This window comes from Leucoraja erinacea, chromosome 2 (genome assembly GCF_028641065.1).
Source record: "Leucoraja erinacea ecotype New England chromosome 2, Leri_hhj_1, whole genome shotgun sequence".
NCBI classification, from domain to species: domain Eukaryota; kingdom Metazoa; phylum Chordata; class Chondrichthyes; order Rajiformes; family Rajidae; genus Leucoraja; species Leucoraja erinaceus.
Genome location: NC_073378.1, coordinates 134,934,048 through 134,960,060, shown reverse-complemented (window position 1 = coordinate 134,960,060; position 26,013 = coordinate 134,934,048). Strand labels below are relative to the sequence as shown.

At 48.6% G+C, this 26,013-nt stretch overlaps 1 protein-coding gene across 6 annotated transcripts in view; it reads right to left on the bottom strand.

Annotated features, from left to right (window-relative positions):
• arhgap39 (Rho GTPase activating protein 39) overlaps positions 1-26,013 on the bottom strand; it is a 621,406-nt gene that overhangs the window by 165,655 nt on the left and 429,738 nt on the right. For 3 of the 6 annotated variants that reach the window (XM_055648964.1, XM_055648973.1, XM_055648957.1), the window contains 2 exons: positions 16,219-16,388; positions 5,526-11,592 (listed from right to left, as the gene is read on the bottom strand). The exons of the other annotated variants lie outside the window; for them this stretch is intronic. In XM_055648964.1, the coding sequence (XP_055504939.1) occupies positions 11,398-11,592; positions 16,219-16,388 (365 nt within the window). In that variant the 3' untranslated portion in view covers positions 5,526-11,397. Of the gene's footprint in view, positions 1-5,525; positions 11,593-16,218; positions 16,389-26,013 lie in introns of those variants that run through there. 6 annotated transcript variants of the gene reach the window in all.

The following is a 26,013-nucleotide window of genomic DNA, read 5'->3' as shown; positions in this document are numbered from 1 at the left end:
CAATGTCATAAGGCATACAATCTTCCTTTTCCATTTTTAACCAGTCTGGTTGCTGGTCTATTTCTCCCAACCAGAAGTTCATATTTTTAATATTAACTGCCCAGAAATAAAACAAAAAGTTAGGTAAAACCAAGCCTCCATTATTTTTTGATTTACACAGGTGTCTTTTGCTTATCCTATGATTCTTATAATCCCAGATAAAATCATTAACAATAGAGTCCAATTTTTTAAAGAAGTTTTTTGCCAGGTATATCGGAATCGTCTGAAAAAGGTATAATATTTGTGGTAAAAAAATCATTTTTATGGCATTAATTTTGCCAACCATTGAAATAGGTAATGTTTTCCAGTATTGGATATTCTTATGTAATTTATTCAATAATGGAGGGAAATTCGCTTTAAATAATGATGTATATATCTTAGTTACGTAGATACCTAGATATTTAAATTTTTCATTTACTACTTTAAATGGGAATTGTTGTATTATCTGTTTGTTATGTTCCCTTATTGGCATAATTTCACTTTTATTCCAATTTATTTTGTATCCTGAAAGTGCACCAAATTGGTTTATTAGTTTTAATCTCTGGATACTTTCAAGAGAGAGCTAGAGGCAGGAAACATGTTCCCGATGTTGGGGGAGTCCAGAACCAGGGGCCACAGTTTAAGAATAAGTGGTAAGCCATTTAGAACGGAGACGAGGAAACACTTTTTCTCACAGAGAGTGGTGAGTCTGTGGAATTCTCTGCCTCAGAGGGCGGTGGAGGCAGGTTCTCTGGATACTTTCAAGAGAGAGCTAGATAGGGCTCTTAAAAATAGCGGAGTCAGGGGATATTGGGAGAAGGCAGGAACAGGGTACTGATTGGGGATGATCAGCCATGATCGCATTGAATGTCGGTGCTGGCTCGAAGGGCCGAATGGCCTACTCCTGCACCTATTGTCGATTGTCTTTGGAATGTGGGAGGAAACCAAAGCTCCCTGAGAAAACCCACGCAGGTCACGGGGAGGACGTACAAACTCCATACAGACGGCACCTGTAGTCAGGGTGGAACCCGGGTCTCTGGCGCTGTGAGGCAGCAACTCTACCCCTGCACCAGTATCTCGGTACACGTGACAATATTTGACATTACAAATGTCTGTTCAATATTCATTGCTCCTGCTTACTGGTTAAACTAACCATATGTAAACACTGTGACAGGACTCATACTAGCTGTGATTCTTGTTTTACCTAAACAACCAAAGATGCTGCATGGATGCTAGTTAGGATGAAGCTGCCTATTGTCAGTGTTCTTCACAGATGCTGCCTGACCTGCCCAGTTACTCTAGTGCTTTGCCTTTCGTTGTGAAAGCCAGCATCAGATCCTGATTTATGTTCAGTTTGTTAGTGTCACTCGTACCGAGGTACAGTGAAAAGCTTTCATTTGCTTGCTAGCCAAACCATTCAGATAACACTGCACATAAATACAATGAAGTCAAACTCAAGTACAACAGGTAGAGCAAAGTGGGAGATACAGAGTGCAGATGCTGGAGTAACTCAGCGGGACAGGCAGCATCTCTGGAGAGAAGGGATGAGTGACATAGAAACATAGAAAATAGATGCAGGAGGCCATTTGGCCCTTCGAGCCAGCACCCCTTGTTTCCACACCCATGCCTGCCTTCTCCCCATATCCCTTGATTCCACTAGCCCCTAGAGCTCTATCTAACTCTCTCTTAAATCCATCCAGTGCACACCCCCATCCACATTAACGGGACGGAGGTGGAACGTGTTTCTAGCTTCAGGTTCCTGGGAGTCAACATCTCCGATGACCTCTCTTGGACCCACAATACCTCTACTCTGATCAAGAAGGCTCATCAGCGTCTCTTCTTCCTGAGGAGACTGAAGAAGGTCCATCTGTCTCCTCAGATCCTGGTGAACTTCTACCGCTGCACCATCGAGAGCATCCTTACCAACTGCATCACAGTATGGTATGGCAACTGCTCTGTCTCCGACCGGAAGGCATTGCAGAGGGTGGTGAAAATTGCCCAACACATCACCGGTTCCTCGCTCCCCTCCATTGAGTCTGTCCAAAGCAAGCGCTGTCTGCGGAGGGCGCTCAGCATCGCCAAGGACTGCTCTCACCCCAACCATGGACTGTTTACCCTCCTACCATCCGGAAGGCGCTACAGGTCTCTCCGTTGCCGAACCAGCAGGTCGAGGAACAGCTTCTTTCCGGCGGCTGTCACTCTACTCAATAACGTACCTCGGTGACTGCCAATCACCACCCCCACCCCCGGACACTTATTATTATTTATTCAAATCGTTTGCTATGTTGCTCTTCCAGGGAGATGCTAAATGCATTTCGTTATCTCTGTACTGTACACTGACAATGACAATTAAAATTGAATCTGAATCTGAATCAGTGATTTGGCCTCCACTGCCCTCTGTGGCAGGGAATTCCACAAATTCACAACTCTCTGGGTGAAAAAGTTTTTTCGCATTTCAGTTTTAAATGGCCTCCCCTTTATTCTTAGGCTGTGGCCCCTGGTTCTGGACTCGCCCAACATTGGGAACATTTTTCCTGCATCTAGCTTGTCCAGTCTTTTTAGAATTGTATACATTTCTATAAGATTCCCCCTCATCCTTCTAAATTCCAGTGAGTACAAGCCCAGTCTTCCCAATTTCCTCATATGACAGTCCCGCCATCCCGGGGATTAACCTCGTGAACCTACGCTGCACTGCTTCAATAGCAAGAATGTCCTTCCTCAAGTCGAGACCCTTCTTCAGACTGAAAATCACGGGAAATGGAAACGAGACATATATATATATACACGAAACGTCACCCATTCCTTCTCTCCAGATGCTGCCTGTCCTGCTGAGTTACTCCAGCACTTTGTGTCTATCTTCAGTTTAAACCATTATCTGCAGTTCATTCCTGTACATACAGAGTGCAGAATATAGGTCTTAGCATTGTAGTGCATCAGTTCCAGATAGAATTCACGATGGCGCCCAAGCCAGGCCACTCTCTGCGTGCTGGTCCCAGAAGCAGATTGGCAATCACTCATTACAATCGCTCCACTCCTAAACCTCTACTCCAACAGCAGTAGTTCTTACTTTTTTATCTATGCTGTTACTTTTATCATGTACCTATACACTGTGGACTGCTCGATTGTAATCATGTAATCTTTCTGCTGACTGGGTAGCACGCAACAAAAAGCTTTTCTCTGTACCTCAGTACACGTGACAACAAACTCAACTGAAAGTCCAATGTCCGCAATGGGGTAGAGGTGAATCGGGCAGTACCCGAGTTTATGGAGGGACCGTTCAGAAGCCTGATAACAGAGGGGAAGAATATGGTCAAGAAGGAACTGCAGATGCTGGAGAATCGAAGGTAGACATAAATGGTGGGGAAACTCAGCGGGTGCGGCAGCATCTATGGAGCGAAGGAAATAGGCAACGTTTCGGGCCGAAACCCTTCTTCAGACTGATGCAGGGTGGGGATGGGGGGGGGTGGGAAGAAGAAAGGAAGAGGAGGAGCCAGAGGGCTGAGGGGGAGCTGAGAAGGGGAGGAGACAGCAAGGGCTACCGGAAATTGGAGAATTCAATGTTTATGCCACTAGGGTGCAGACTGCCCAAGCGGAATATGAGGTGCTGCTCCTCCAGTTTACGGTGGTGCTCACTCTGGCCATAGAGGAGGCCCAGGACAGAGAGGTTGGATTCGGAATGGGAGGGGGAGTTGAAATGCTGAGCCACCGGGAGCCACAGGAAGAATATGGTTTGACATCAGACTCACAAGGTCCTATTTTCAGCACTCCCTTGGAACTTACCAATGCCTTGTTATCCTGGCACGCTTTAAACCTACCCGGTTCACTGGGGAATTCGTAACCTCATGTCTACATAGCTTGACACTGGTTTCCACTTGTTTAGTTTTCATTTAGTTTAGAGATACAGCGCAGAAACAGGTCCTTCAGCCCACCGAGTCTGCACCGACCAGCGATCCCCGCGCACTAACAACACCCTACACACACTGGGGACAATTTATACATGTACCGTATCCAGGTCTCTGGCGCTGCAAGCACTATAAGGCATCAACTCTACCACTGCACCACTCTGAACTGTTCTGAACTCCCCAATGGTGGAAATAGTTTTTGTTCCTCTCGTATCTAACCTTCAGGTGACATTTGAGCAGAGCGCAGGAGCAGGCCCTTTGGCACACCGTGTCCATGCCATAGATGAATCCATGTTAAACTCATCGGGAAGAAGGTACAGGAGTCTGAAAACTGCAACGCCCAGGTTCAGGGGCAGCTTCTTCCCAGCAACCATCAGGCTCTCGAACACTACATAGCAAATAGGTGCAGGAGTAGACCCTTCGAGCCATTCAATATGATTATGGCTGATCATCCAAAATCACTACCCCCCGTTCCTGCATTCTCCCCATATCCCTTGACTCTGTTAGCCCTAAGAGTAAATCTAACTCTCTCTTGAATACATCTACTAAACTACGAACTTTGAGCTACCTGGATTGCATTCAGGACTTTGGGTTTGTTGTGTTTTTGCACTACATTGGATTTTATTGAAATTCCTTTTCTTTTAATTATTATATTATCTATTGTGATACGGTGCTTACAAACCTGTTGGGCTGCTGCAAGTATGAATCTCATTGTTCCGTTTTGGTACATGTGGCAAATACTCTTGACTTGGGCTGCAACCCTTCTCCAGGCTGATTGTAGTGGGGGGAGGGGGAGGGAAAGCTGGAAGAGAGAGATGGGGGGGGGGGGGGGGGGGGGCACAGCTTGGTGAGTGATAGGTGGGTACAGGCGAGGAGGATTTGTTCCGCTCAACAATGGTGGAAACAAGGCTGGTCATTGATGCTCGGTTGGCATTACATCAGTGTCTCTGTCCAGTGCAGGCACCAGCTATACATGGCAGACCCAGTCCTCAAGGGCTTTCACAGTCTCCTGTTCCCCCTTCATTGCTGCTTGATACTCCAGCCTCTCCCTGCACTCCCGATGTGTGGAGCTCATTTCACAATCTCGCCACTCTGCGGACAAAGAGGAATTTTCGGTCTGAAGGATACAGCGCGGAAACTCAGCCCACCGTGTCCATGCCGACCATCGATCACCTGGTCACACTAGTTCTATGTAATCCCACTCCCCCACCTGTACACTAGGGGGCAATTTACAGAGGGCCAATCCCATCTGCAAACTCGCACGTGTATATGGGATGTGGGATGAAACCGGAGCACCCGGAGGAAACCCACGCGGTCACAGGGAGAGCGTGCAAACACCACGGCACTTTGCGTAACTCATACTTTGGGAAGTGTTGCTCTTGTTCACCAGCACCCGCTCTCCGGGAGTGTTCGCTTTCTCCGCCTCGTTCGGGTTTGGAGCGTGGCTCGGCGTTCTCTCTCCGCAGATGCTACCCGACTTGCAGAGTGTTTCTGTTGCAATTCCCTGACTTTACCCCAGGTTTCCCACCCGCTGCGGCAAGGCTGACTCCACTCTGGTCGGCGGGGACAGGTAATGTAAAGAGAGCGGCAGGAGGAAAGTTTTTTCGTAACTCTTGTTTTATTCGTTATTCACACAACATGGAGCCTCTGCATTTCCATGCGTAATAATTACAGTCAGGCTGACACCGCCCACGGCTTTGGAACCCTTCCGCCCTGCCCCAATGTCGGGTGGCACAGCTCCAGGCTCAGGCATCGTGTACAAACGCCCCTCTGGGGGGAGGGGAGCGGGGGGGGGAGCGGTCCGGGTCGATTTACACGTGTGCCCGCATCCCCTCCCCAACCCTGCTTTGCCCGTCGAAATGCCAGCTGGTACCCAGCTGAATAAATAATAAATCTCAATTCTTCAACATATAAAACCGGAGAAACTTTACAGCGAAATAAAACACAAAAACATTTACAAAGGTACATGTGTAATCCAAGTCTCCTTTAGAAAAAAAATCAGACCCTTACATGCAGTCCATGTGCTTCGTGTGGTTTAAGAAACCGTCATCATTTTCTTGACAGGATTAACCTGTGTGTTGTGGTGGTGCCTTTGTTTCCTGTTTTATACAATGAAAGCCAAGGGTGGTAGCGTCGTACAGCACAGAAACAGGCCCTTCGGCCCACCCTGACCTTTTTTTGTTTCGGTCCATCTTACACCAATCCCGAGTGTGGGAGGAAACCGGAGCGCCCGGAGAAAACCCACGCAGGTCACGGGGAGAACGTACAAACTCCGTGCCGGCAGCGCCCGCGGTCAGGATGTATGGATTGAGAAGGGGAAACGAGGGGTATGGGTTCAATGTGGAACAATTGATAAAAAGAACCACTTGGGCCTCTGCAGATTGGATGATGGGTGATGGCTGCCTGTGCACTTTGGGTTGGGAGGATGGAGGGAGTAAAGTCTCCCGCTTGTCCTTCCCATTCCTCTTCCACTCTCAGTGCACTGAGCCCGTGTCCAGCCCCTGCACAGTTGACCTGACCATCGCTGTGGCCGGCTAACAGGCCCCATCGCAGCGGGCCCCTGGCCAGTGGCAAGTCCCAGGTAACCATGGCAACCTCCGTTGTAAAGCGCGCAGACGCCTCGTGCCTTCAAGTATGAAGCTGCAAATGCTTTAGCAAATAAACGTTGAATTTAGCTCAGATGGTGAGTGGAGTGGGGGTGGGGAGGGGGGGGAGAGGGTGGTGTCTGGCACTGTGGAGACCACCCTATACACCCCAGTCCCTCTTCTGTCTTTAGGTGGTGGATAGAGAATAGTTTACACCGTACAACTATCCCCACACTCCCTCTGTCCTCGCAGCTTAATGGCATTTTTCTTTAGACTTTAGAGATACAGGGCGGAAACAGGCCCTTCGGCCCACCGAGTCCGTGCCGACCAGCGATCCCCGCACACTCACACTATCCTACACACACTGGGGGGACAATTTACAGAAGCCAATTGACCTACAAACCCGCATGTCTGGAGTGTGGGAGGAAACCGGAGCGCCCGGAGAAAACCCACACGGTCACGGGGAGAACGTGCAAACTCCGTACAGACAGCACCCCCCGAGGTCAGGATGGAAGCCAGGGTCTCCGGCGCTGTGAGGCAGCAGCTCTACCCGTTGCGCCAAACTTTTCTTGAACTCTGAGCCATAAGCCTCAAACGCCACACATTCCCACAATAAAATCAAATCTCACTATTTCACAGGGTTTCCAGTTATATTAAAAGATCGGATTGAAACTTCAAAGAGGTGGATTTGGACAGAGTTTGTAGGGCATTCCATTCCCAGTGATGCAGATGCTGGAGAGAGGCTCTGGTCTGAGGTTTCCAGTAAGTTGGCTCCGTCCACATGCAGTGTTGAGAAGTTTATACTAACGCCTAGTCCTGGCAGGAATACTAAGGACTTCTACCCGACAGTCTCCACTTTGATCCGATGCTCCTGGCAAGACTGTGGCACCAATGGTAGACAGAGTGGTAAAGAATGTGTACGCTACGCTTGCCTTCATCCTGCGGGGCATTGAGGACAAGAATCAGGAAATAGACACAAAGTGCTGGAGTAACTGTGGGGGCAGCGTCTCTGGAGAGGAGTGGGTGACCTTTTGGGTCAAGACCCGAATTTTAGTGTGAAGAAGGGTCTCTACCCGAAACGTCACCCATTCCTTCTCTCCAGAGATGCTGCCTGTCCCGCTGAGTTACTCCAGCATTTTGTGTCCATCTTCGGTTTAAACCGGCATCTGTAGTTCCTTCCTACACATAAGAGTCAGGAGGTCACGATGCACCTCTATAACAGTCTGGGTCGGGCTGTAATTGGAGGACTGCGTGCTGTTGTGGTCGCCCCCATTACAGGAAGCATGTGGAGGCTTTGGGGAGGGTGCAGAGGAGGATGATGCCTGGATTAGAGGGTGTTAGATACAGGGAGAGGCTGGACACACTGGGATTGGTATCTCTGGAACGTCGGAGGCTGAGGAGAGACCTGGTAGAATTGTAGACATTATGAGGCAGTCAGAACCTTTCTTCCAGCATGGAAATGTCAAATGCTAGAAGGTGAGAGGGGCAGAATTTAAAGGAGATGTGCGGGGCAAGATTTTTACAAAGATGGTAGTGGGTGCCTGGAACGCGCTGCCAGGGGTGGTGGTGGAGGCAGGTACGATAGGGGTGTTTAAGGCCCTCAGATCGAATGCGCGGACATGGAGTGAAGTGGTCCACGTGCAGGCAGAGGGGATTAATTTAACTTGGCATCATGTTCGGCACAGACATTGTGGGCTGAAGGGCCTGTTCCCGTGCCGTACCGTTCGGTGTTCAAAGAGAAAAGAAGTTTGTCAGTTGAACATTTGATCTTTTGGCTTTGAACACGGACTCTGAGTCGTTTCCAATCTGCTCGCTGGTTCACCACGCAATAATTAAACTCCAAAATAACCTCCGAGGCTTTCAACTCGTCATCTGAATCGTGGTGGCTTCACCCTGGGCAGTAAATATAGATCGCATACAATTTGCATGCTTTCTTGCCTCCAGTCCTCTAAAACAGAACCTGACTCTGTGTGTGTGTGTGTGTGTGTGTGTGTGAGACAGGGTGTGAAATGAGCGAACACTGACATCTCAGTTAAACCTGGAGCATGCATGCATAAACCCAAGGGAGAAGGGGCAAACCTTTATAAAGGAGATGTGTGGGCATTTCTTTTCACAGCGAGGGTGGTGAACGCGCTGCCAGGGGAGGTGGTGGAGGCAATACAATAGTGGCGTTCACGAGATGTTTGAACGGGCGCAAGGATAAGTAGGGAATGGAGAGATATGGATTGTGGGCAGGCAGATAGGATTTGGTCTCGGCCCCATTTTTGGCACGGACAATGTGGGCCAAAGGGCCTGTTCTTGTGCTGTACTGTTCTATGTTCTAAATGGCCATTGACTGACTCATTTCCATGTCATTGCTGCCTGATCCAGAGTCGCTGGGTGCTGGTGCTGCTGTAGGTCTAGGCTTGGCATTCTAGAGGACACAGTGGGAGTTCAGGCCCGCTGTTTTAGATATTAGAGATACAGAAACAGGCCCTTCGGCCCACCGAGTCCATGCCGACCAGTACACCAGCACTATCCTACACACACCAGTGACAATTTAACAATTTTCCCAAAGCCAATTAACCTACAAACCTGTACGTCTTGGGACGTGTGGGAAGAAACCGGAGCGCCCGGAGAAAACCCACGCAGGTACAAACTCCGTACAGACAGCACCCGCGGTCAGGATTCAATCCCGGTGTCTGGCGCCGTGAGGCAGCAACTCTACCGCTGCGCCACCGTGCCGCCAAGGTGATGTGTCGATTGAGAAAGGAAGCATGGGATTGAATGTACCTGGGTGTGTGCGGGTTCATTGATAAAGAACCATGTGCTGCAGCAGTGAGTGATGAGCAACTGTGTCACACAGAAAGGAACAGTGAGTGAATACACTTGGTTGGCAACGTCCCAGTTCTATCAGCCAAAGTGGTGATATCACATTACAGTTGTACAAGACACGGGGAATATTGGGCCCCAGTTTTGGTCACTTTGCTGTAGGAAAGATGCCGAGAGAAGGAGCCCAGAGAAGATTCACGAGGACATTGCCAGGAGTCGAGGGCCCAGCTAGGACTTTATTCCTTGGAGAACACAAGGTAATCTTCTAGAGGTGTATAAGTGAGAAGAATATATAGGGAAAGGCTAGGCAGGTTAGGTCTTTATTTCCTGGTGCACAGGAGGCTGAGGGGTGATCTTACTGACGGGGGTAGATAGGGTGAACACACAGAGCCCTTTGTCCATTCGGCCCATGAAGTGGTGCTGGCTATAAGTGAGTGTCCGTCATCCATTCCGCTCCCCACAATCCTGCCAGATCTCTTGTTCCCGAATGCCACAATCCACTCCCCCCCCCCCACCTCAGCTGCAGACCGTGCAGCCCAGACCACGACCACCCACCGCGTAAACCTTTCCTGCGCTGAGTTTGGAAGTGTGAGACGGAAGGCCAGATCGGATTTCAAAACCAAGGCGGTGGTTCTACCATTCTGCTGGACCCTTGATGCAATGGGGAACTGTGGCCCACGGCACAGTCAGCTTCTGCTGGTTAGCAACCAACCCTTCAAGCACAACACCAGTTTAGGGCGGCACGGTGGCGCAGCGGTAGAGTTGCTGCCTCACAGCGCCAGAGACCCGGGTTCCATCCTGACTATGGGTGCTGTCTGTACGGAGTTTGCACGTTCTCCCCGTGACCTGCGTGGGTTTTCTCCGGGCGCTCCGGTTTCCTCCCACACTCCAAAGACGTGCAGGTTTGTAGGCTAATGGGCTTGGTATAATTGTGCGTGTGGGATAGTTGGGGTCGGTGGGCCGAAAGTCCGTTTCTGCACTGTATCTATAAACTCTAAAACTAAACACTCACCCCTCCTATATGCTTATTTGTGCTTATTTTTTCTCTGGACTTAATGTCCCGGCGTGTGGAACTGTTGGACCGACAGCGATGCAAGAGGCTGACATAGTTATGGTTTCGACTAATTAAACAAAGGGAGGTGAACAATTGCTTTTCAATTGTACAATTCATCCGTGACGATCAGGGGGAGCAAATGGGTTGCAGGTGGATTTGTGCCACATGTGGTTCCCAGGGTTCACAGCTGTGTTCTTGGGCATCCGTTCTCAATATTCTGTACAAATCCAGGGAGCTTTCAAAACTCGTTCCAGGAAAATCACGTCGAGATCCCCGAAACTGGGCGAGGCATCGCAAGCGGGCCACGGGCAGGCGACCAGGCCGATGGAGGTTGGCACCTCTCCGCCGCTGGCAAACGCCACACTTACCAGAAGCTCCAAACAAGTTGGGTTGAAAGAAGTCCCCGATTGTTTCGAGAGGGTGAAACAGAACATGTTAAAAAAAAAAAAAAAAAAGAAAAGTCCCACATTTTGAACCTCCGTACGAGCAAAGGTTAAAACAACGTAAGGCTTCGAGTATTCTCGGCTAAAATCCACAGCGAGACACATGGATGAGAGAGAGAGAGAGAGAGAGCAATGGCGGAAACAGAATGAGGGGCATGTCTCCACACAAAGGGGGTCTTTTGTTTTGCTTTAGCCCTGTCTAATTAAATACTATAAAAATAAAGTTACTTTATAAAGTGGTTTAAAAACCCAAGTACGAATGCTAAACTAAAAAATAAACTATTAGTAAACGGTGTCACAGGTGGAGATGGATCTGGATGGAAGCATCATACACAGCGGACAGATAATGCAGCTTCAAAACCAGCATCAAAATTTACATGGAGCACTTTTTTTTTCCTTTTCCCCCCCTTTTTTTAAAATAATTTAGACAACACCAACCAGTAAGGGACTGGCAAGAAGACCTCAATTCGGTATAAACAAATGCAGACACGTTTTGTTTTTTGTACAAGGCTTATCGTCATGGTAGTGTGTTAGGCCTCTCCTCTCACGTTAGGCCTCTCCTCTCCTCTGGGCCTCTGGGCCGGCTATAGCACGTCCTCCATGAAGCTGGTGTCCAGGTGCTGGATCAGCACTCGCAGGAAGGACATTTCTTTCCGCGTGTTCTCGAATATGATCCTGGGGTTGTTGGATTGGCAGCGCAGGCAGTTGGGGGCCATGACCATGGCCAGGTTGTTGCCGTCCATCTTGGTGACGGAGACATTGGCCGGCTGGGCAAACACCTGAGGGGGAACAGCGTTCAGAAGCAATTAATTACACCAGCAACGTGTCTTTATTCCCCCCCTCCCCCTTCATATCAGCTCCACGCATTGATCTCTGACAGACATACCATCTGTAAATTCATATTCAGAAGTGATCGGAGCAGAATTAGGCCATTCGGCCCATCAAGTCTACTCCGCCATTCAATCATGGCTGATCTATCTCTCCCTCTCAATCCCATTCTCCTGCCTTCTCCCCATTACCCCTAACACCTGCACTAATCAAGAATCTATCTATCTCTGCCTTAAAAAATATCCAGTGACTTGGCCTCCACAGCCTTCTGTGGCAATGAGTTCCACAGATTCACCACCCTCTGACTAGAGAAATTCCTCCTGATCTTCCTGAAGGAACGTCCTTTAATTTTGAGGCTGTGACCTCTGGTCCTAGACTCTCCCACTAGTGGAAACATCCTCTCCACATCCACTCTATCCAGGCCTTGCACTGTTCGGTACGTTTCAATGAGGTGCCCCCTCATCCTTCTAAACTCCAGTGAGTGCAGTCCCAGTGCCGACAAACGCTCGGTTCCTCCAGTCTGTCTACCGCCCAGAGAAAGTGGAGGGCAGCCATCTCACAAAGAGATTTCACAGGGAATTACGCAGTGCTGGAGTAACTCAGCAAGATAGGCAGCATCTCTGGAGACCCAAAACGTCACCTGCCCCATGCTCGCCAGAGCCACTAAGTTACTCCAGCACTTTGTGTCCTTTTTTGTAAATCAGCATCTGCAGTTCCTTTTTTCTACATAGATACACTCAGTTCAAACTCAAGTACAATAGATAGTGCAAAGGAGAAGGCACAGGCTGCAGTACATAGTCACAGCTGGAACAGATTTAGAGGGAAAGATAGACACAAAATGCTGGAGTAACTCAGCGGGACAGGCAGCATCTCTGGAGAGAAGGAATGGGTGACGTTTCGGGTCGAGACCCTTCTTCAGACTGGTTCGGGATAAGGGAAACGGAAGATATTCATAGCAAAAGGATTTGAGTATAGGAACAGGAAGGTTCTACTGCAGTTGTACAGGGTCTTGTTGAGACCACACCTGGAGTATTGCGTACAATTTTGGTCTCCAAATCTGAGGAAGGACATTATTGCCATAGAGGGAGTGCAGAGAAGGTTCACCAGACTGATTCCTGGGATGTCAGGACTGTCTTATGAAGAAAGACTGGATAGACTTGGTTTATACTCTCTAGAATTTAGGAGATTGAGAGGGGATCTTATAGAAACTTACAAAATTCTTAAGGGGTTGGACAGGCTAGTTGCAGGAAGATTGCTCCCGATGTTGGGGAAGTCCAGGACAAGGGGGCACAGCTTAAGGATAAGGGGGAAATCCTTTAAAACCGAGATGAGAAGAACTTTTTTCACACAGACAGTGGTGAATCTCTGGAACTCTCTGCCACAGAGGGTAGTCGAGGCCAATTACTTTGGCTATATTTAAGGGAGTTAGATGTGGCCCTTGTGGCTAAGGGGATCAGGGGGTATGGAGAGAAGGCAGGTACGGGATACTGAGTTGGATGATCAGCCATGATCATATTGAATGGCGGTGCAGGCTCGAAGGGCCGAATGGCCTACACCTAATTTCTATGTTTCTATATAGACGATGATGTGGAGAGATAAAGAACAATGAATGAAAGTTATGCAAAAAAAAGTAACGATGATAAAGGAAACAGGCCATTGTAAGCTGTTTGTAGGATGAAAATGAAAAGCTAGTGCAATGGGTGGGGGAGGGATAGAGAGAGAGGGAATGCTGGGGCTACCTGAAGTGAGAGAAATCAATATTCACACCACTGTCAGCTGACCAAACGAAATATGAGATGCTGTTCCTCCAATTTGCGTTTAGCCTCACTCTGACAATGGAGGAGATCTAGGACAGAAAGGTCAGTGTGGGAATGGGAAGGGGAATTAAAGTGTCCAGCAACCGGGAGATCAGGTTGGTTCAGGCGGGCTGAGTGGACGATCGCCCAGTCTGCATTTGGTCTCGCCGATGTATAAGAGTCCACATCTTGAACAACTATAGATGTAGAGGACTGGAGTGATTGTGTTGGCATGATAGATCCTCCTCTGGGAGTTGCCACACTCCAGCGCCATCTTCGGTGATAAATAAAGAGATGAATTATGGAACATTACGCTGGCCAAATTGGTCATGGCGCCATTTTGATTGGGAACTAGAGAATCACTGAAGACTTATTTTGGAAACTGACAAGCAGAGAAAAAGTTTGGGATGTCAGGACTTTCATATGAAGAAAGACTGGATAGACTCGGCTTGTACTCGCTAGAATTTAGAAGCTTGAGGGGGGATCTTATAGAAACTTACAAAATTCTTAAGGGGTTTGGACAGGCTAGATGCAGGAAGATTGTTCCCGATGTTGGGGAAGTCCAGAACAAGGGGTCACAGTTTAAGGATAAGGGGGAAATCTTTTAGGACCGAGATGAGAAAAAAACATTTTTCACACAGAGAGTGGTGAATCTGTGGAATTCTCTGCCACAGAAGGTAGTTGAGGCCAGTTCATTGGCTATATTTAAGAGGGAGTTAGATGTGGCCCTTGTGGCTAAAGGGATCAGGGGGTATGGAGGGAAGGCAGGTACAGGATACTGAGTTGGATGATCAGCCATGATCATATTGAATGGCGGTGCAGGCTCGAAGGGCCGAATGGCCCACTCCTGCACCTAATTTCTATGTTTCTATGTTTTGTTGGATTTAAAAAGTATGGGAGACAAAAAAAAACTGTTTCCATGTAACCTCCCCACAGTAATGGTTAGAGTGTAGTCCTGATCTCCCAAACCATCTCATTGCTGACTCTGGACTGCCTCTTTGTAACTGAAGCACTACAACACTGTATTCTGTACTCTGGCATCTTTCTGTACTTGTGTAAGGCTTGGTTGTTCTCATGTAATCTATGATCTAACTGGATAGAACTTACTGTGGCAAAAGAACAAACCATTCAGCACCCACAGTCCATGCAGAATAACATGCCGTTAAAACTAATCTCCTCTCCCTATCCCTCCATTCCCTGCACATCCTTGTGTCTATCCAAAAGCCCTTCAAATGCCACCATGCATGATTTGGCTGGACAGCACGCTAGCAAAGATTTTCACTTTATCTTGGTACACAAGACCATACCAACACCTCATCGATGGACTCAATTAATTTAGTTGGGCACAATTCATCCTTTCCATATTACATATGGCCAGAGTGAGTCCCACCGCAAATTGGAGGAGCAGCACCTCATATTTCACTTGGGTAGTTTACATCCCAGAGGTATGAACATTGACCTCCAATTTCAGGTAGTCCTTGCTTTCTCCCTCCTTCCCCTCCCCTTCCCAGCTCTCCCACAGCCCACTGTCTCCGCCTCTCCCTTTCCTCTTCCCGCCCCCACCACCTCCACATCAATCTGAAGAAGGGTCTCGACCCGAAACGTCACCTATTCCTTCGCTCCATAGATGCTGCCTCACCCGTTGAGTTTCTCCAGCATTTCTATCTACCTTCGATTTCTTCCAGCATCTGCAGTTCTTTCTTAAACTTTCCATGTTTATGCTGGCTTTGCCCAATTTGCCCATAAAGTGACACAACGTGCAGGAGTAACTCATCGAGTCAGGCAGTGTCTCTGAAGAACAAGGATAGGGGACGTTTCAGGATCAGTCCGAAGAAGGGTCCTGACCCGAAACGTCAACATTCCAAGTTCTCCAGAGATGCTGCCTGACCCGCTGAGTCGCTCCAGTACCTTATGTTCTTTTTTGTATTTAACTGGCATCTGTAGTTCCTTGTATCCAACTGATCGACACACGGTCAAGTGGCAACTAGCTTTGGAGTAAGCACTGATGTCTCTTCTAGGTAGAAATGCAGCCTTCCAGCCTCTATATAGGCAGCAACTATGGAAGTAGCAACGCAGGTGGGTGCTGGCTTGCAGTCACAGTGAGTGACCGGCCATTTTAACTGAGAGGGGTTCATAAGGTCATAAATGATAGGTGCAGAATTAGGCCATTCGGCCCATCACGTCTACTCCACCATTCCATCATGGCTGATCTATCTCTCCATTCTAACCCAATTCTCCTGCCTTCTCCCCATAACCCCTGGCACCCGTACTAATCAACAATCTATCTATCTCTGCCTTACATATATCCATTGGCCTCTACAGCCTTCTGTGGCAAAGAATTCCACAGATTCACCGCCCTCTGACTAAAGATATTCCTCCTCATCTCCTCCCTAAAGGAACGTCCTGCTGTTCTGAGGCTGTGACCTCTAGTCCTAGACTCTCCCACTAGTGGAAACATCCTCCCCACATCCACTCTACCCAGGCCGGTGCCCGGTTGGCCAGTTTGCGGGTGCCCAGGTGAAGGATGGGCAGTGGACTGGTGGGCAGTTTGCGAGCAGGCAGTTTGCGGGTGACCAGGTGAAGGGCGGGCAGCAGACAGGGTGGGCAGTGGACTGGTGGGCAGTTTGCGAGCGGCCAGTTTGCGGGTGCCCAGGTGAAGGGTGGGCAGCAGACAGGGCGGGCAGCAGACAGGGTGGGCAGTTTGCGAGTGGGCAGTTTGCGAGCGGGCAGTTTGCGGGTGCCCAGGTGAAGGATGGGCATTTTGCGAGCGGGCAGTTGTACCTGCAGGAAGCGGATGAGGTAGCCGAGGACCAGTCGGTTGAGTTTGGGCAGGGAGTGAACGACGGCGATGGCTGCCTCTGGGTTTTCGTAGTGAGTGATGGACTGCTCGTAGAACTCGTGCGGGATGAGCGGGTCCTCCAGTTCACGGTACCACAGCTTCAACAACGAGGCTGGAGGAGAGCAGAACAAGAGGTAGAGAGAGAGAGAGAGAGAGGGATACATTCATCTCCGTCTAAATTAACATTAAAGTACCATCAACTACAGACACACAGTGCTGGAGTAACTCAGCAGGTCCCAACTCCCCAGTTACTCCAGCACTTTGTGTCTTCTTCTGTAGACCAGCATCTGCTGTTCCTTGTGTCTACCATCAGCTACATGCAGACACCAGGTCCACCTTGTTCCTTAATACCAAATCTTTGCATTAGTTTAGTTTAGTTTAAGGGCAGTACAGTGGTAGAGTTGCTGCCTCACAGCACCAGAGACCCGGGTTCCATTCTGTCTAGGGGTGCTGTCTGTGCTAAGTCTGCACGTTCTATCTGTGACCATGTGGGTTTGCTCCGGGTGCCCTGGTTTCCTCCCACACTCCAAAGACGTACAGGTTTGTAGGTTGCCCCCTAGTGTGCAGGATGGTGCCAGTACGCAGGGACTGTCGGCACGGGCTCGATGGGCTGAAGGTCCTGTTTCCGTGCGGTATCTCTCAAGTGAAGTCTACTGCAATCAGTCTGAAGATGCATCTCGACCCAAAACATAATCTGTCCATTCCCTCCACAGATGCTGCCCGACCCACTGAGTTCCTCCAGCACTTTGCGTTTTACTAAAGGGGGTTGGGGGGGGGGAGGCATTGATAGTAACAAAGGAAGTATTAATCAGAATTACTTACAAAATGATTACAGATGAGGTGTTGACCTGCAGAGAATCTGCAAGATTTTTCAAAGGATTAATCGGAAAAGTCTCTTTTGAATCTTCTTAAAGAGATTAAGATGAAACAGTTCCGAGTAGGAAATTAGGGTCCCCTAATTTGAGGGAGGACATTCTTGCTATTGAGGAAGTGCAGCGTAGGTTTACAAGGTTAATTCCCGGGATGGCGGGACTGTCATATGCTGAGAGAATCGAGCAGCTGGGCTTGTACACTCTGGTGTTTAGAAGGATGAGAGAGGATCTTATTGAAACATATAAGATTGTTAAGGGCTTGGACACGCTAGAGGCAGGAAACATGTTCCCGATGTTGGGGGAGTCCAGAACCAGGGGCCACAGTTTAAGAATAAGGGGTAAGCCATTTAGAACGGAGACGAGGAAACACTTTTTCTCACAGAGTGTGGTGAGTCTGAGGAATTCTCTGCCTCAGAGGGCGATGGAGGCCGGTTCTCTGGATGCTTTCAAGAGAGAGCTAGATAGGGCTCTTAAAAATAGCGGTGTCAGGGGATATGGGGAGAAGGCAGGAACGGGGTACTGATTGTGGATGATCAGCCATGATCACATTGAATGGCGGTGCTGGCTCGAAGGGCCGAATGGCCTCCTCCTGCACCTATTGTCTATTGAAATAAGCAGTTTCCTTTCAGCATGATGGGCTCCACCATGATGGGATAGAATCGGGAGTTGGATTGCTCCTGCAATTGTCACAGCAATCCGGAAGTGAGGCATTGCTGACAGCACTGTTGCACGTTATACATGGCCTTAAATACACCCAACCATACCGCCATAGTCAAACAGCACAGAAACAGGCCCTTCGGCCCAACCTGTCCATGCCGACCAACATGCCCTAGTCTACTCTGGTCTCACCTGGGTGAACAACTTCTAACCTTGTGTGTGGACTCGATAAGAAGTCTCCAAATGTCTTTTAAATGTTGTTTTAGCACCTGCCTCAAATGCCTCCTCTAGCAGAGGGGGAAATCAGTCTGAAGAAGGGTATCGGCCCGAAAAGTCACCCATTCCTTCTCTCCAGAGATGCCGCCTGTCCCGCTGAGTTACTCCAGCATTTTGTGTCTACCTCCTCTGGCAGCTCGTTCCATACACCCACTGCCCTTTGTGTGGATAGATTGCCCCATAGGTTCCTATTAAATCCTGCCCCTATCACCATAAACCTAATTTCCTGCTTCTTGATTCCCCTACTCTGGGTAAAAGACTCTGTGCATTCACCCTATCTATTCCCCTATTGATCTAATTCACATTCTATAAGATCACCCCTCAGCTTCCTGCGTTCCAAAGACTAAAGTCCTAGCCAGCCCATACCACTCCCTAGAGCACAAGCCCTCAAGTCCTGGTAACATCATTTGTAAATCTCTGCACCATCTCCAGCTTAATGACATCTTTCCTCTAGCAGGGTGATTAGAGCTGAACCCAATGCTCCAAACGTGGCCTTGCCAACAACTTGTGTAGCTGTAACATAACGTCCCAACCTCGATAGGCATGCAGGTGCAGCAGGCAGTGAAGAAAGCGAATGGTATGTTGGCTTTCATAGCAAAAGGATTTGAGTATAGGAGCAGGGAGGTTCTACTGCAGTTGTACAGGGTCTTGGTGAGCCCACACCTGGAGTATTGCGTACAGTTTTGGTCTCCAAATCTGAGGAAGGACATTATTGCCATAGAGAGAGTACAGAGAAGGTTCACCAGACTGATTCCTGGGGTGTCAGGACTGTCTTATGAAGAAAGACTGGATAGACTTGGTTTATACTCCCTAGAATTTAGGAGATTGAGAGGGGATCTTATAGAAACTTACAAAATTCTTAAGGGGTTGGACAGGCTAGATGCAGGAAGATTGTTCCCGATGTTGGGGGAAGTCCAGGACAAGGGGTCACAGCTTAAGGATAAGGGGAAAATCCTTTAAAACCGAGATGAGAAGAACTTTTTTCACACAGAGAGTAGTGAATCTCTGGAATTCTCTGCCACAGAGGGTAGTCGAGGCCAGTTCATTGGCTATATTTAAGAGGGAGTTAGATGTGGCCCTTGTGGCTAAGGGGATCAGAGGGTATGGAGAGAAGGCAGGAACGGGATACTGAGTTGGATGATCAGCCATGATCATATTGAATGGCGGTGCAGGCTCGAAGGGCCGAATGGCCTACTCCTGCACCTAATTTCTATGTTTCTATGATACTCAATACCTTGTTTAAGAGGGAACTGCAGATGCTGGAGAATCGAAGGTTACACAAAAAAGCTGGAGAAACTCAGCGGGTGCAGCAGCATCTATGGAGCGAAGGAAATAGGAAATAAATTTCCTTCGCTCCATAGATGCTGCTGCACCCGCTGAGTTTCTCCAGCTTTTTTGTGTAACCATACTCAATACCTTGTCTGATGACAGCCAACAAAGCAAACGTCCCTTACACAAAACAAAGAGACTCCCTTTGGGCTTAAGGTATAGACAGACACACAAACATAGAACATGGAACAGTACAGCACAGGGACAGGCCCTTTGGCCCACCATATCAACGCTGAACATGATGCGTAGATCAACTCTTGTCTGTCTGCACATAATCCATATCCTTCCATTCCCTACATATCCATGTACCTGCCTAAAAATCTCTCAAACACGGCGGAAATCCCCATTCTGGAAACAACTGCAATCATTTGAGGGCGTCACGGTGGCGCAGCGGTAGAGTTGCTGCCTCACAGCGCCAGAGACCCGGGTTCAATCCTGACTACAGGTGCTGTCTGTGCAGAGTTTGTACGTTCTCCCCGTGACCGCGTGGGTCCCCCCCCCCCCCCCCCCCCCCCTTTCCCAGCAGGTTTTCCGCAGTTTCCAGGACCCACTGTCTCCTGTCCCCGAAAATAGACACAAAATGCTGGAGTAACTCAGCAGGACAGGCAGCATCTCTGGAGAGAAGGAATGGGTGACCATAGACAGTAGACAATAGGTGCAGGAGTAGGCCATTCGGCCCTTCGAGCCAGCACTGTCATTCAATGTGATCATGGCTGATCATCCCCAATCAGTACCCCGTTCCTGCCTTCTCCCCATATACCCCTGACGCCACTATTTTTAAGAGCCCTATCTAGCTCTCTCTTGAAAGTATCCAGAGAACCGGCCTCCACCGCCCTCTGAGGCAGAGAATTACACAGACTCACCACTCTCTGTGAGAAAAAGTGTTTCCTCATCTCTGTTCTAAATGGCTTACTCCTTATTCTTAAACTGTGGTTCTGGACTCCCCCAACATCAGGAACATGTTTCCTGCCTCTAGCGTGTCCAAACCCTAAACAATCTTATATGTTTCAATGAGATGCCCTCTCATCTTTCTAAACTCTAGAGTGTACAAGCCCAGCTGCTCCATTCTCTCAGCATATGACAGTCTCGCCACCCTGGGAATTAACCTTATAAACCTACGCTGCACTCCCTCAATAGCAAGAATGTCCTTCCTCAAATTAGGGGACCAAAACTGCACACAATACTCCAGGTATGGTCTCACTAGTGCCCTGTACAACTGCAGGACTTCCTTGCTCCTATATTCGGTTCCTCTTGTGATAAAGGCCAACATGCCATTCGCTTTCTTCACTGCCTGCTGTAGCTGCATGCTTACTTTCATAGACTGATGCACAAGGACCCCCAGATCCCGTTGTACTTCCCCTTTTCCCAACTTGACGCCATTTACATAGTAATCTGCCTTCCTGTTTTTGGGTGACGTTTTGGGTTGAGACCCTTCTTCAGACTGGTGTCAGGGGAGGGGGAGATACATAGATAAGGAAGTGCAAGGTGTGAAAAGTGTGAGACAGAGGGGATGGAGATCAAGGAGAATGTAGAACAGATCATTGTCAGCTGGGAGAAGGTGACAAGAAAGCAGACAGAGATAAAATGCAGTTGGAGACAGTCAGGCTGGTGGGAGAACTGGGAAGGGGGAGGGGATAAGGAGCGAGGGGGAAAGCAAGGGCTATTTGAAGTCAATGTTCATACCGCTGGGGTGCAAGCTGCCCCCCTCCTGTCCCCCTTCCACTTCACACACTTTGTGGTTTGCAAATCAGCTTCAGTGCAGTTTCAAAGAGAAACCTTTCAACCACATTCACTAGTGTTTTAATGATGAAGGACAACAAACACTGTTCACAATGCCGACATGCCCTAAAAGTACTTGACAGCCTTTGAAGTACATTTGCATTGCAGTCACGTTGGCAATGGGGCTAGCGTAGGAGTCAGTGTTCATTATATCCATTCTTTTATCCGCGGGATCACGAGGTCACAAGCACAATGTTGCGATACGATACGATAGAACTTTATCTATCCCAGGAGGGAAATTGATCTTTTGGACACGAGCGGGCAGAAGAGGCTTTTGGATAGGCACATGAATATGCAGGGAATGGGGGGCTATGGATCACGTGCAGGCAGAGATGAGTTTAACTTGACGTCGTGTTAGGCTGAGGTCTCGACCCGAAACGTCGACCATTCCTTCTCTCCAGAGACGCTGCCTCACCCGCTGAGTTACTCCAGCTTTTTGTGTCTACCTTCGATTTAAACCAGCATCTGCAGTTCTTTCCTACATATAGAACAGTACAGCACAGGTACAGACCTTTCGGCCTACAATGTCTGTGCTGGACATGATGCATCTCCAGGTGATATGAGGAGAAATGTCTTGAGTCAGAGGGTAGGTTTAATCAGAGGTACACAAAAAAAGCTGGAGAAACTCAGCGGGTGCAGCAGCATCTATGGAGCGAAGGAAATAGGCAACATTTTCGGGCCGAAAACGTTGCCTATTTCCTTCGCTCCATAGATGCTGCTGCACCCCGCTGAGTTTCTCCAGCTTTTTTGTGTACCTTCGATTCTCCAGCATCTGCAGTTCCTTCTTAAACAACGGTAGGTTTAACCAACCTGGTCTCCCGGTGGCTCAGCACTTCAACTCCCCCTCCCATTCCGAATCCGACCTTTCTGTCCTGGGCCTCCTCCATGGTCAGAGTGAGGCCCACCGCAAATTGGAGGAGCGGCACCTCATATTTTGCTTGGGTAGTTTACACCCCAGTATGAACATTGACTTCTCTAATTTCAGGTAGTCCTTGCTTTCTCCCTCCTTCCCCTCCCCTCCCCAGCCTACTGTCTCCGCCTCTTCCTTTCTTCTTCCTGCCCCCCCCCACCCCCACACCAGTCAGAAGAAGGGTTTTGACCCAAAACGTCACCTATTCCTTCGCTCCACAGATGCTGCCTCACCCGCTGAGTTTCTCCAGCATTTTGTGTCTACCTCCGATTTTTCCAGCATCTGCAGTTCTTTGTTAAAGATTGAGGCAGAGGGTGTTGAGCCCTGGAGACTCTCTCTCCCCTGGAGTGCTGCAGAGAGACCCAGTCACTGACTGCATTCAAAACACATCGACAGATGATCGAGCTGAGAACCAGCAGACAGGGACACATCAAAGACTAGATGGCACAGCTTTAAGGTGATGGGGGGGGGGGCAAAGTGTAAAGGAGACGTGCGGGAAAAGTCTTTTACTCAGAGGGTGGCGGGCGCTCGAACGCGCTGCCAGGGGTGGTGGTGGAGGCAGATACGATAGTGGTGTTCACGGGACATTTGGATAGGCGCGTGGATATGCAGGGAATGGAGGGATATGGATTATGTGCAGGCAGATAGGAGTCGGTCTTGGCACCATGTTCGGCACAGGCATTGTGGGCCAAAGGGCCTGTTCCTGTGCTGCGCTGTTCTACGGGTAGGGGGCAGGATAATGGTGGCACAGGCTAGAGAGGCTGAATGGCCATATCTAATCTCTGCCTCCCTGCCATTGTACAGGACACTAACCTATTTTGTCCTCTAAACCTTTTCATATCCATGTACCTGTCCAAAATGTATTTTAAATGCTATTATAGTACCTGCCTTAACCGCCTACCTCCTATGGCAGCATGTTCCATGTATCTACCACCCCTTGAGTGAAATCATTGCCCCTCAGGTTCATGTTAAATCTTGCCTCTCACTTTAAACCTCTGCCCCCTGGGTTTTTGAATCCTCGACTCTGGGTAGAAGATTCACCCGATCTATTCCGCACATGATTTTATCCACCTCTGCAAGATCACCTCTCAGCCTCCTGCGCTCCAAGGAATAAAGTCCTAGCCTGCCCAACCTCTCCCTGTAGCTCAGGCCCTCGAGTCCTGGCAACTATCATACACAATTGACATTTATACCAAGCCAATTCACCTGCAAACCTGTTCATCTTTGGAGTGTGGGAGGAAATCGGAGGAAAAACGCACGCAGGTCACGGGGGGAATCGTACAAACTCCGTACAGATAACCGCCTGTAGTCGGGATCGAACCTGGGCCTCTGGAGCTGCCAGCGCTGTAAAGCAGCAACTCTACCGCTGCACCAGCGCCAGTCTGTGATGTGCCGGCCTGCGATGGCGCTGTTCGTTGCCTCTACCCGACAGGGAAGGGGATAATCTTCTCTGGGGAGGAAAGAGTTATTTCACAAGCAGGGATCAGAAAGCACGGCAGGAATCCTAAGCAGCTTCCTAACTAATTGCAGCATGGCAATACTGTTACTTAATGTCCTCGGATGCAAAGCTGACTCCTTCTGCGTTAATGGTCTCCCAGGGGAATGGAACATGCCAAAAGGTGCCTTCTATTTAATTTGTTAGGGATGACAACAAAACGCAGAGCCTTTAATAGTGCACACCTTCCAGCAATGTAAAGCCATGCCCTGGTCTCATCTCTTGCAGGCTGATGCGATAAACATCCTTGTTCCAATGCAGCTGCTGCTGCTGTTCTGTGAATGATTGCTAGCGGGGTAATCTATACTGGAAGACATGTTCTGCCTAGATCCTCCCACTCCTCCCTTGTCCCTCCCCAGTGGCTCTTGTTTTCCAGCTGTGGTCTCACCCAGACGGATCCTGAAACCTCTTGGAGAGGTAGTCGTGCAGTGGATTAGACCCAGTGGGGATGTCGTACTAGTTTCATTGTTGTCTGTTGCGTTTCTTTGTCTGCACAATTCGTTGCCACCTACCCCACAGCCAACAATGGACTCTAGTGTGTAAGAAAGAACTGCAGATGCTGGTTTAAATCAAAGGTCGACACAAAAAGCTGGATTAACTCAGCAGATGAGGCAGCATCTCTGGAGAGAAGGAATGGGCGATGTTTCGGGTCGAGACCCTTCTTCATATTCGTTGCTTTTTTGCATATCTTTCATTCATTTGTTCTATATCTCTCTATATCACCATCTATATCTCTCGATTCTCTTTCTTCTGACTTTCAGTCTAAAGGGTCTCGACCCGAAACGTCACCTATTCCTTTGTCCAGAGATGCTGCCTGTCACGCTGAGTTACTCCAGCTTTTTGTGTCTATCTTCGGTTTAAACCAGCATCTGCGACTCCTTCCGATACATTAATGCTGCCTGTCCCGCTGAGTTACTCCAGCACTGTGTGTGCGTTTTTTTGTAAACCGGCATCTACAGTTCCTTGAATATAGAACTGAAGCTGATCCAGACTCACGATTCGAGTTGAGACTCTGAATCGGGACATGGTTTACAGAGAATTCACACAAGGGAGCAGTCATATGAAGGCAAAAAGAGACGGCAGATGCTGGAATCTAAAACAAGCAACAAAACGCCGGAAGAACTCAGTGGGTCAAGCAGCATCCACAGAGGGAGACACATCATACCCACACCGGCCCAACGACACTAGTCCCACCTGCCTGCATTTGGTCCATATTCCTCTAAACCTGTTTAAGAAGGAGCTGCAGATGCTGGAAAAATCAAAAGTAGACAAAAAATGCTGGAGAAACTCAGCGGGTGAGGCAGCATCTATGAAGAGAGAAGGAATAGGCGATGTTTCGGGTCGAGACCAGGAGTATGGGTACATAGTGAAAAGCACACTGGATAGCCACCAAGTGGTCACAGAAGTGGAAGGCAATCTCATCTCCATTACACAGCTACATCTCTTCACCAGATTAAAGCTGTCCAGGGTCTGAGCTCCCCAGAGGAGCATGGGTGAAGCTCAACAGACTTGGTACTGGAGTTGGGCGTTTCAATGCCAGCGTGTGGAGATGGGGGCTCAGCCTGTGAATGCGGAGCAGAACAACAGACAGCCAACCATGTCATCTGTGGGTGCCCGCTCTACCACCCACCAAATGGAGCTCAGTCAGGGCCTGGCAGACATTGACACCAACAGAGACAATAACCTGGCTGCTCAACACCCGGCGCGAGATCTAACTATTCCTTTGGTTTATTGATGTTTCATTTGCATTGTTATTTGAAAGTGGCGCCACAGGTAGACAGGGTCAGGACGGCTTTTAGTACATTAGCCTACATCTGTCTAGGTATTTAGCATAGATGTTGGGACATTACGTTACAGTTGTACAAGATGTCGGTGAGGCTTGTTTGGTGTATTGTATTCAGTTTTAGTCACCCTGTTCTAGGCAGGATGTTGTTAAGTTGGAAAGAGTGCAAAGAGTGCACCCTGGCCACAAACTCTTTGAATCACTTCCCTCTGGAAGGCAACTCTGGGTTGTCAAAGCTGCCACAGCCAGACATAAAAACAGTTTTTATCCACGAGTAGTTGCTCTACTCAACAGCCAAAATCTGTAGCCTCCCTTTGATCTGTTATTTTGTTGGTTCACATGCTTGGTCAATGGTGTTTTATCATTAATGTATTATTAGTATTAATGTTTAGTGTTTTATGAGTCATTTGTAACTGTCACTGTATGTCATGTTGTTACTTGTGGGCGGAGCACCAAGGCAAATTCCTTGTATGTGAATACTTGGCCAATAAACGTACTTACTTACTTACTTACTTACTTACTTACTTAACTCGTTTAGTTTAGTTTAGTTTATGGACACGTGTACCGAGGCACAGTGAAAAGCTTTTGTTGAGTGCTATCCAGTCAGCAGAAAGACAATACGTGATTACAATCGAG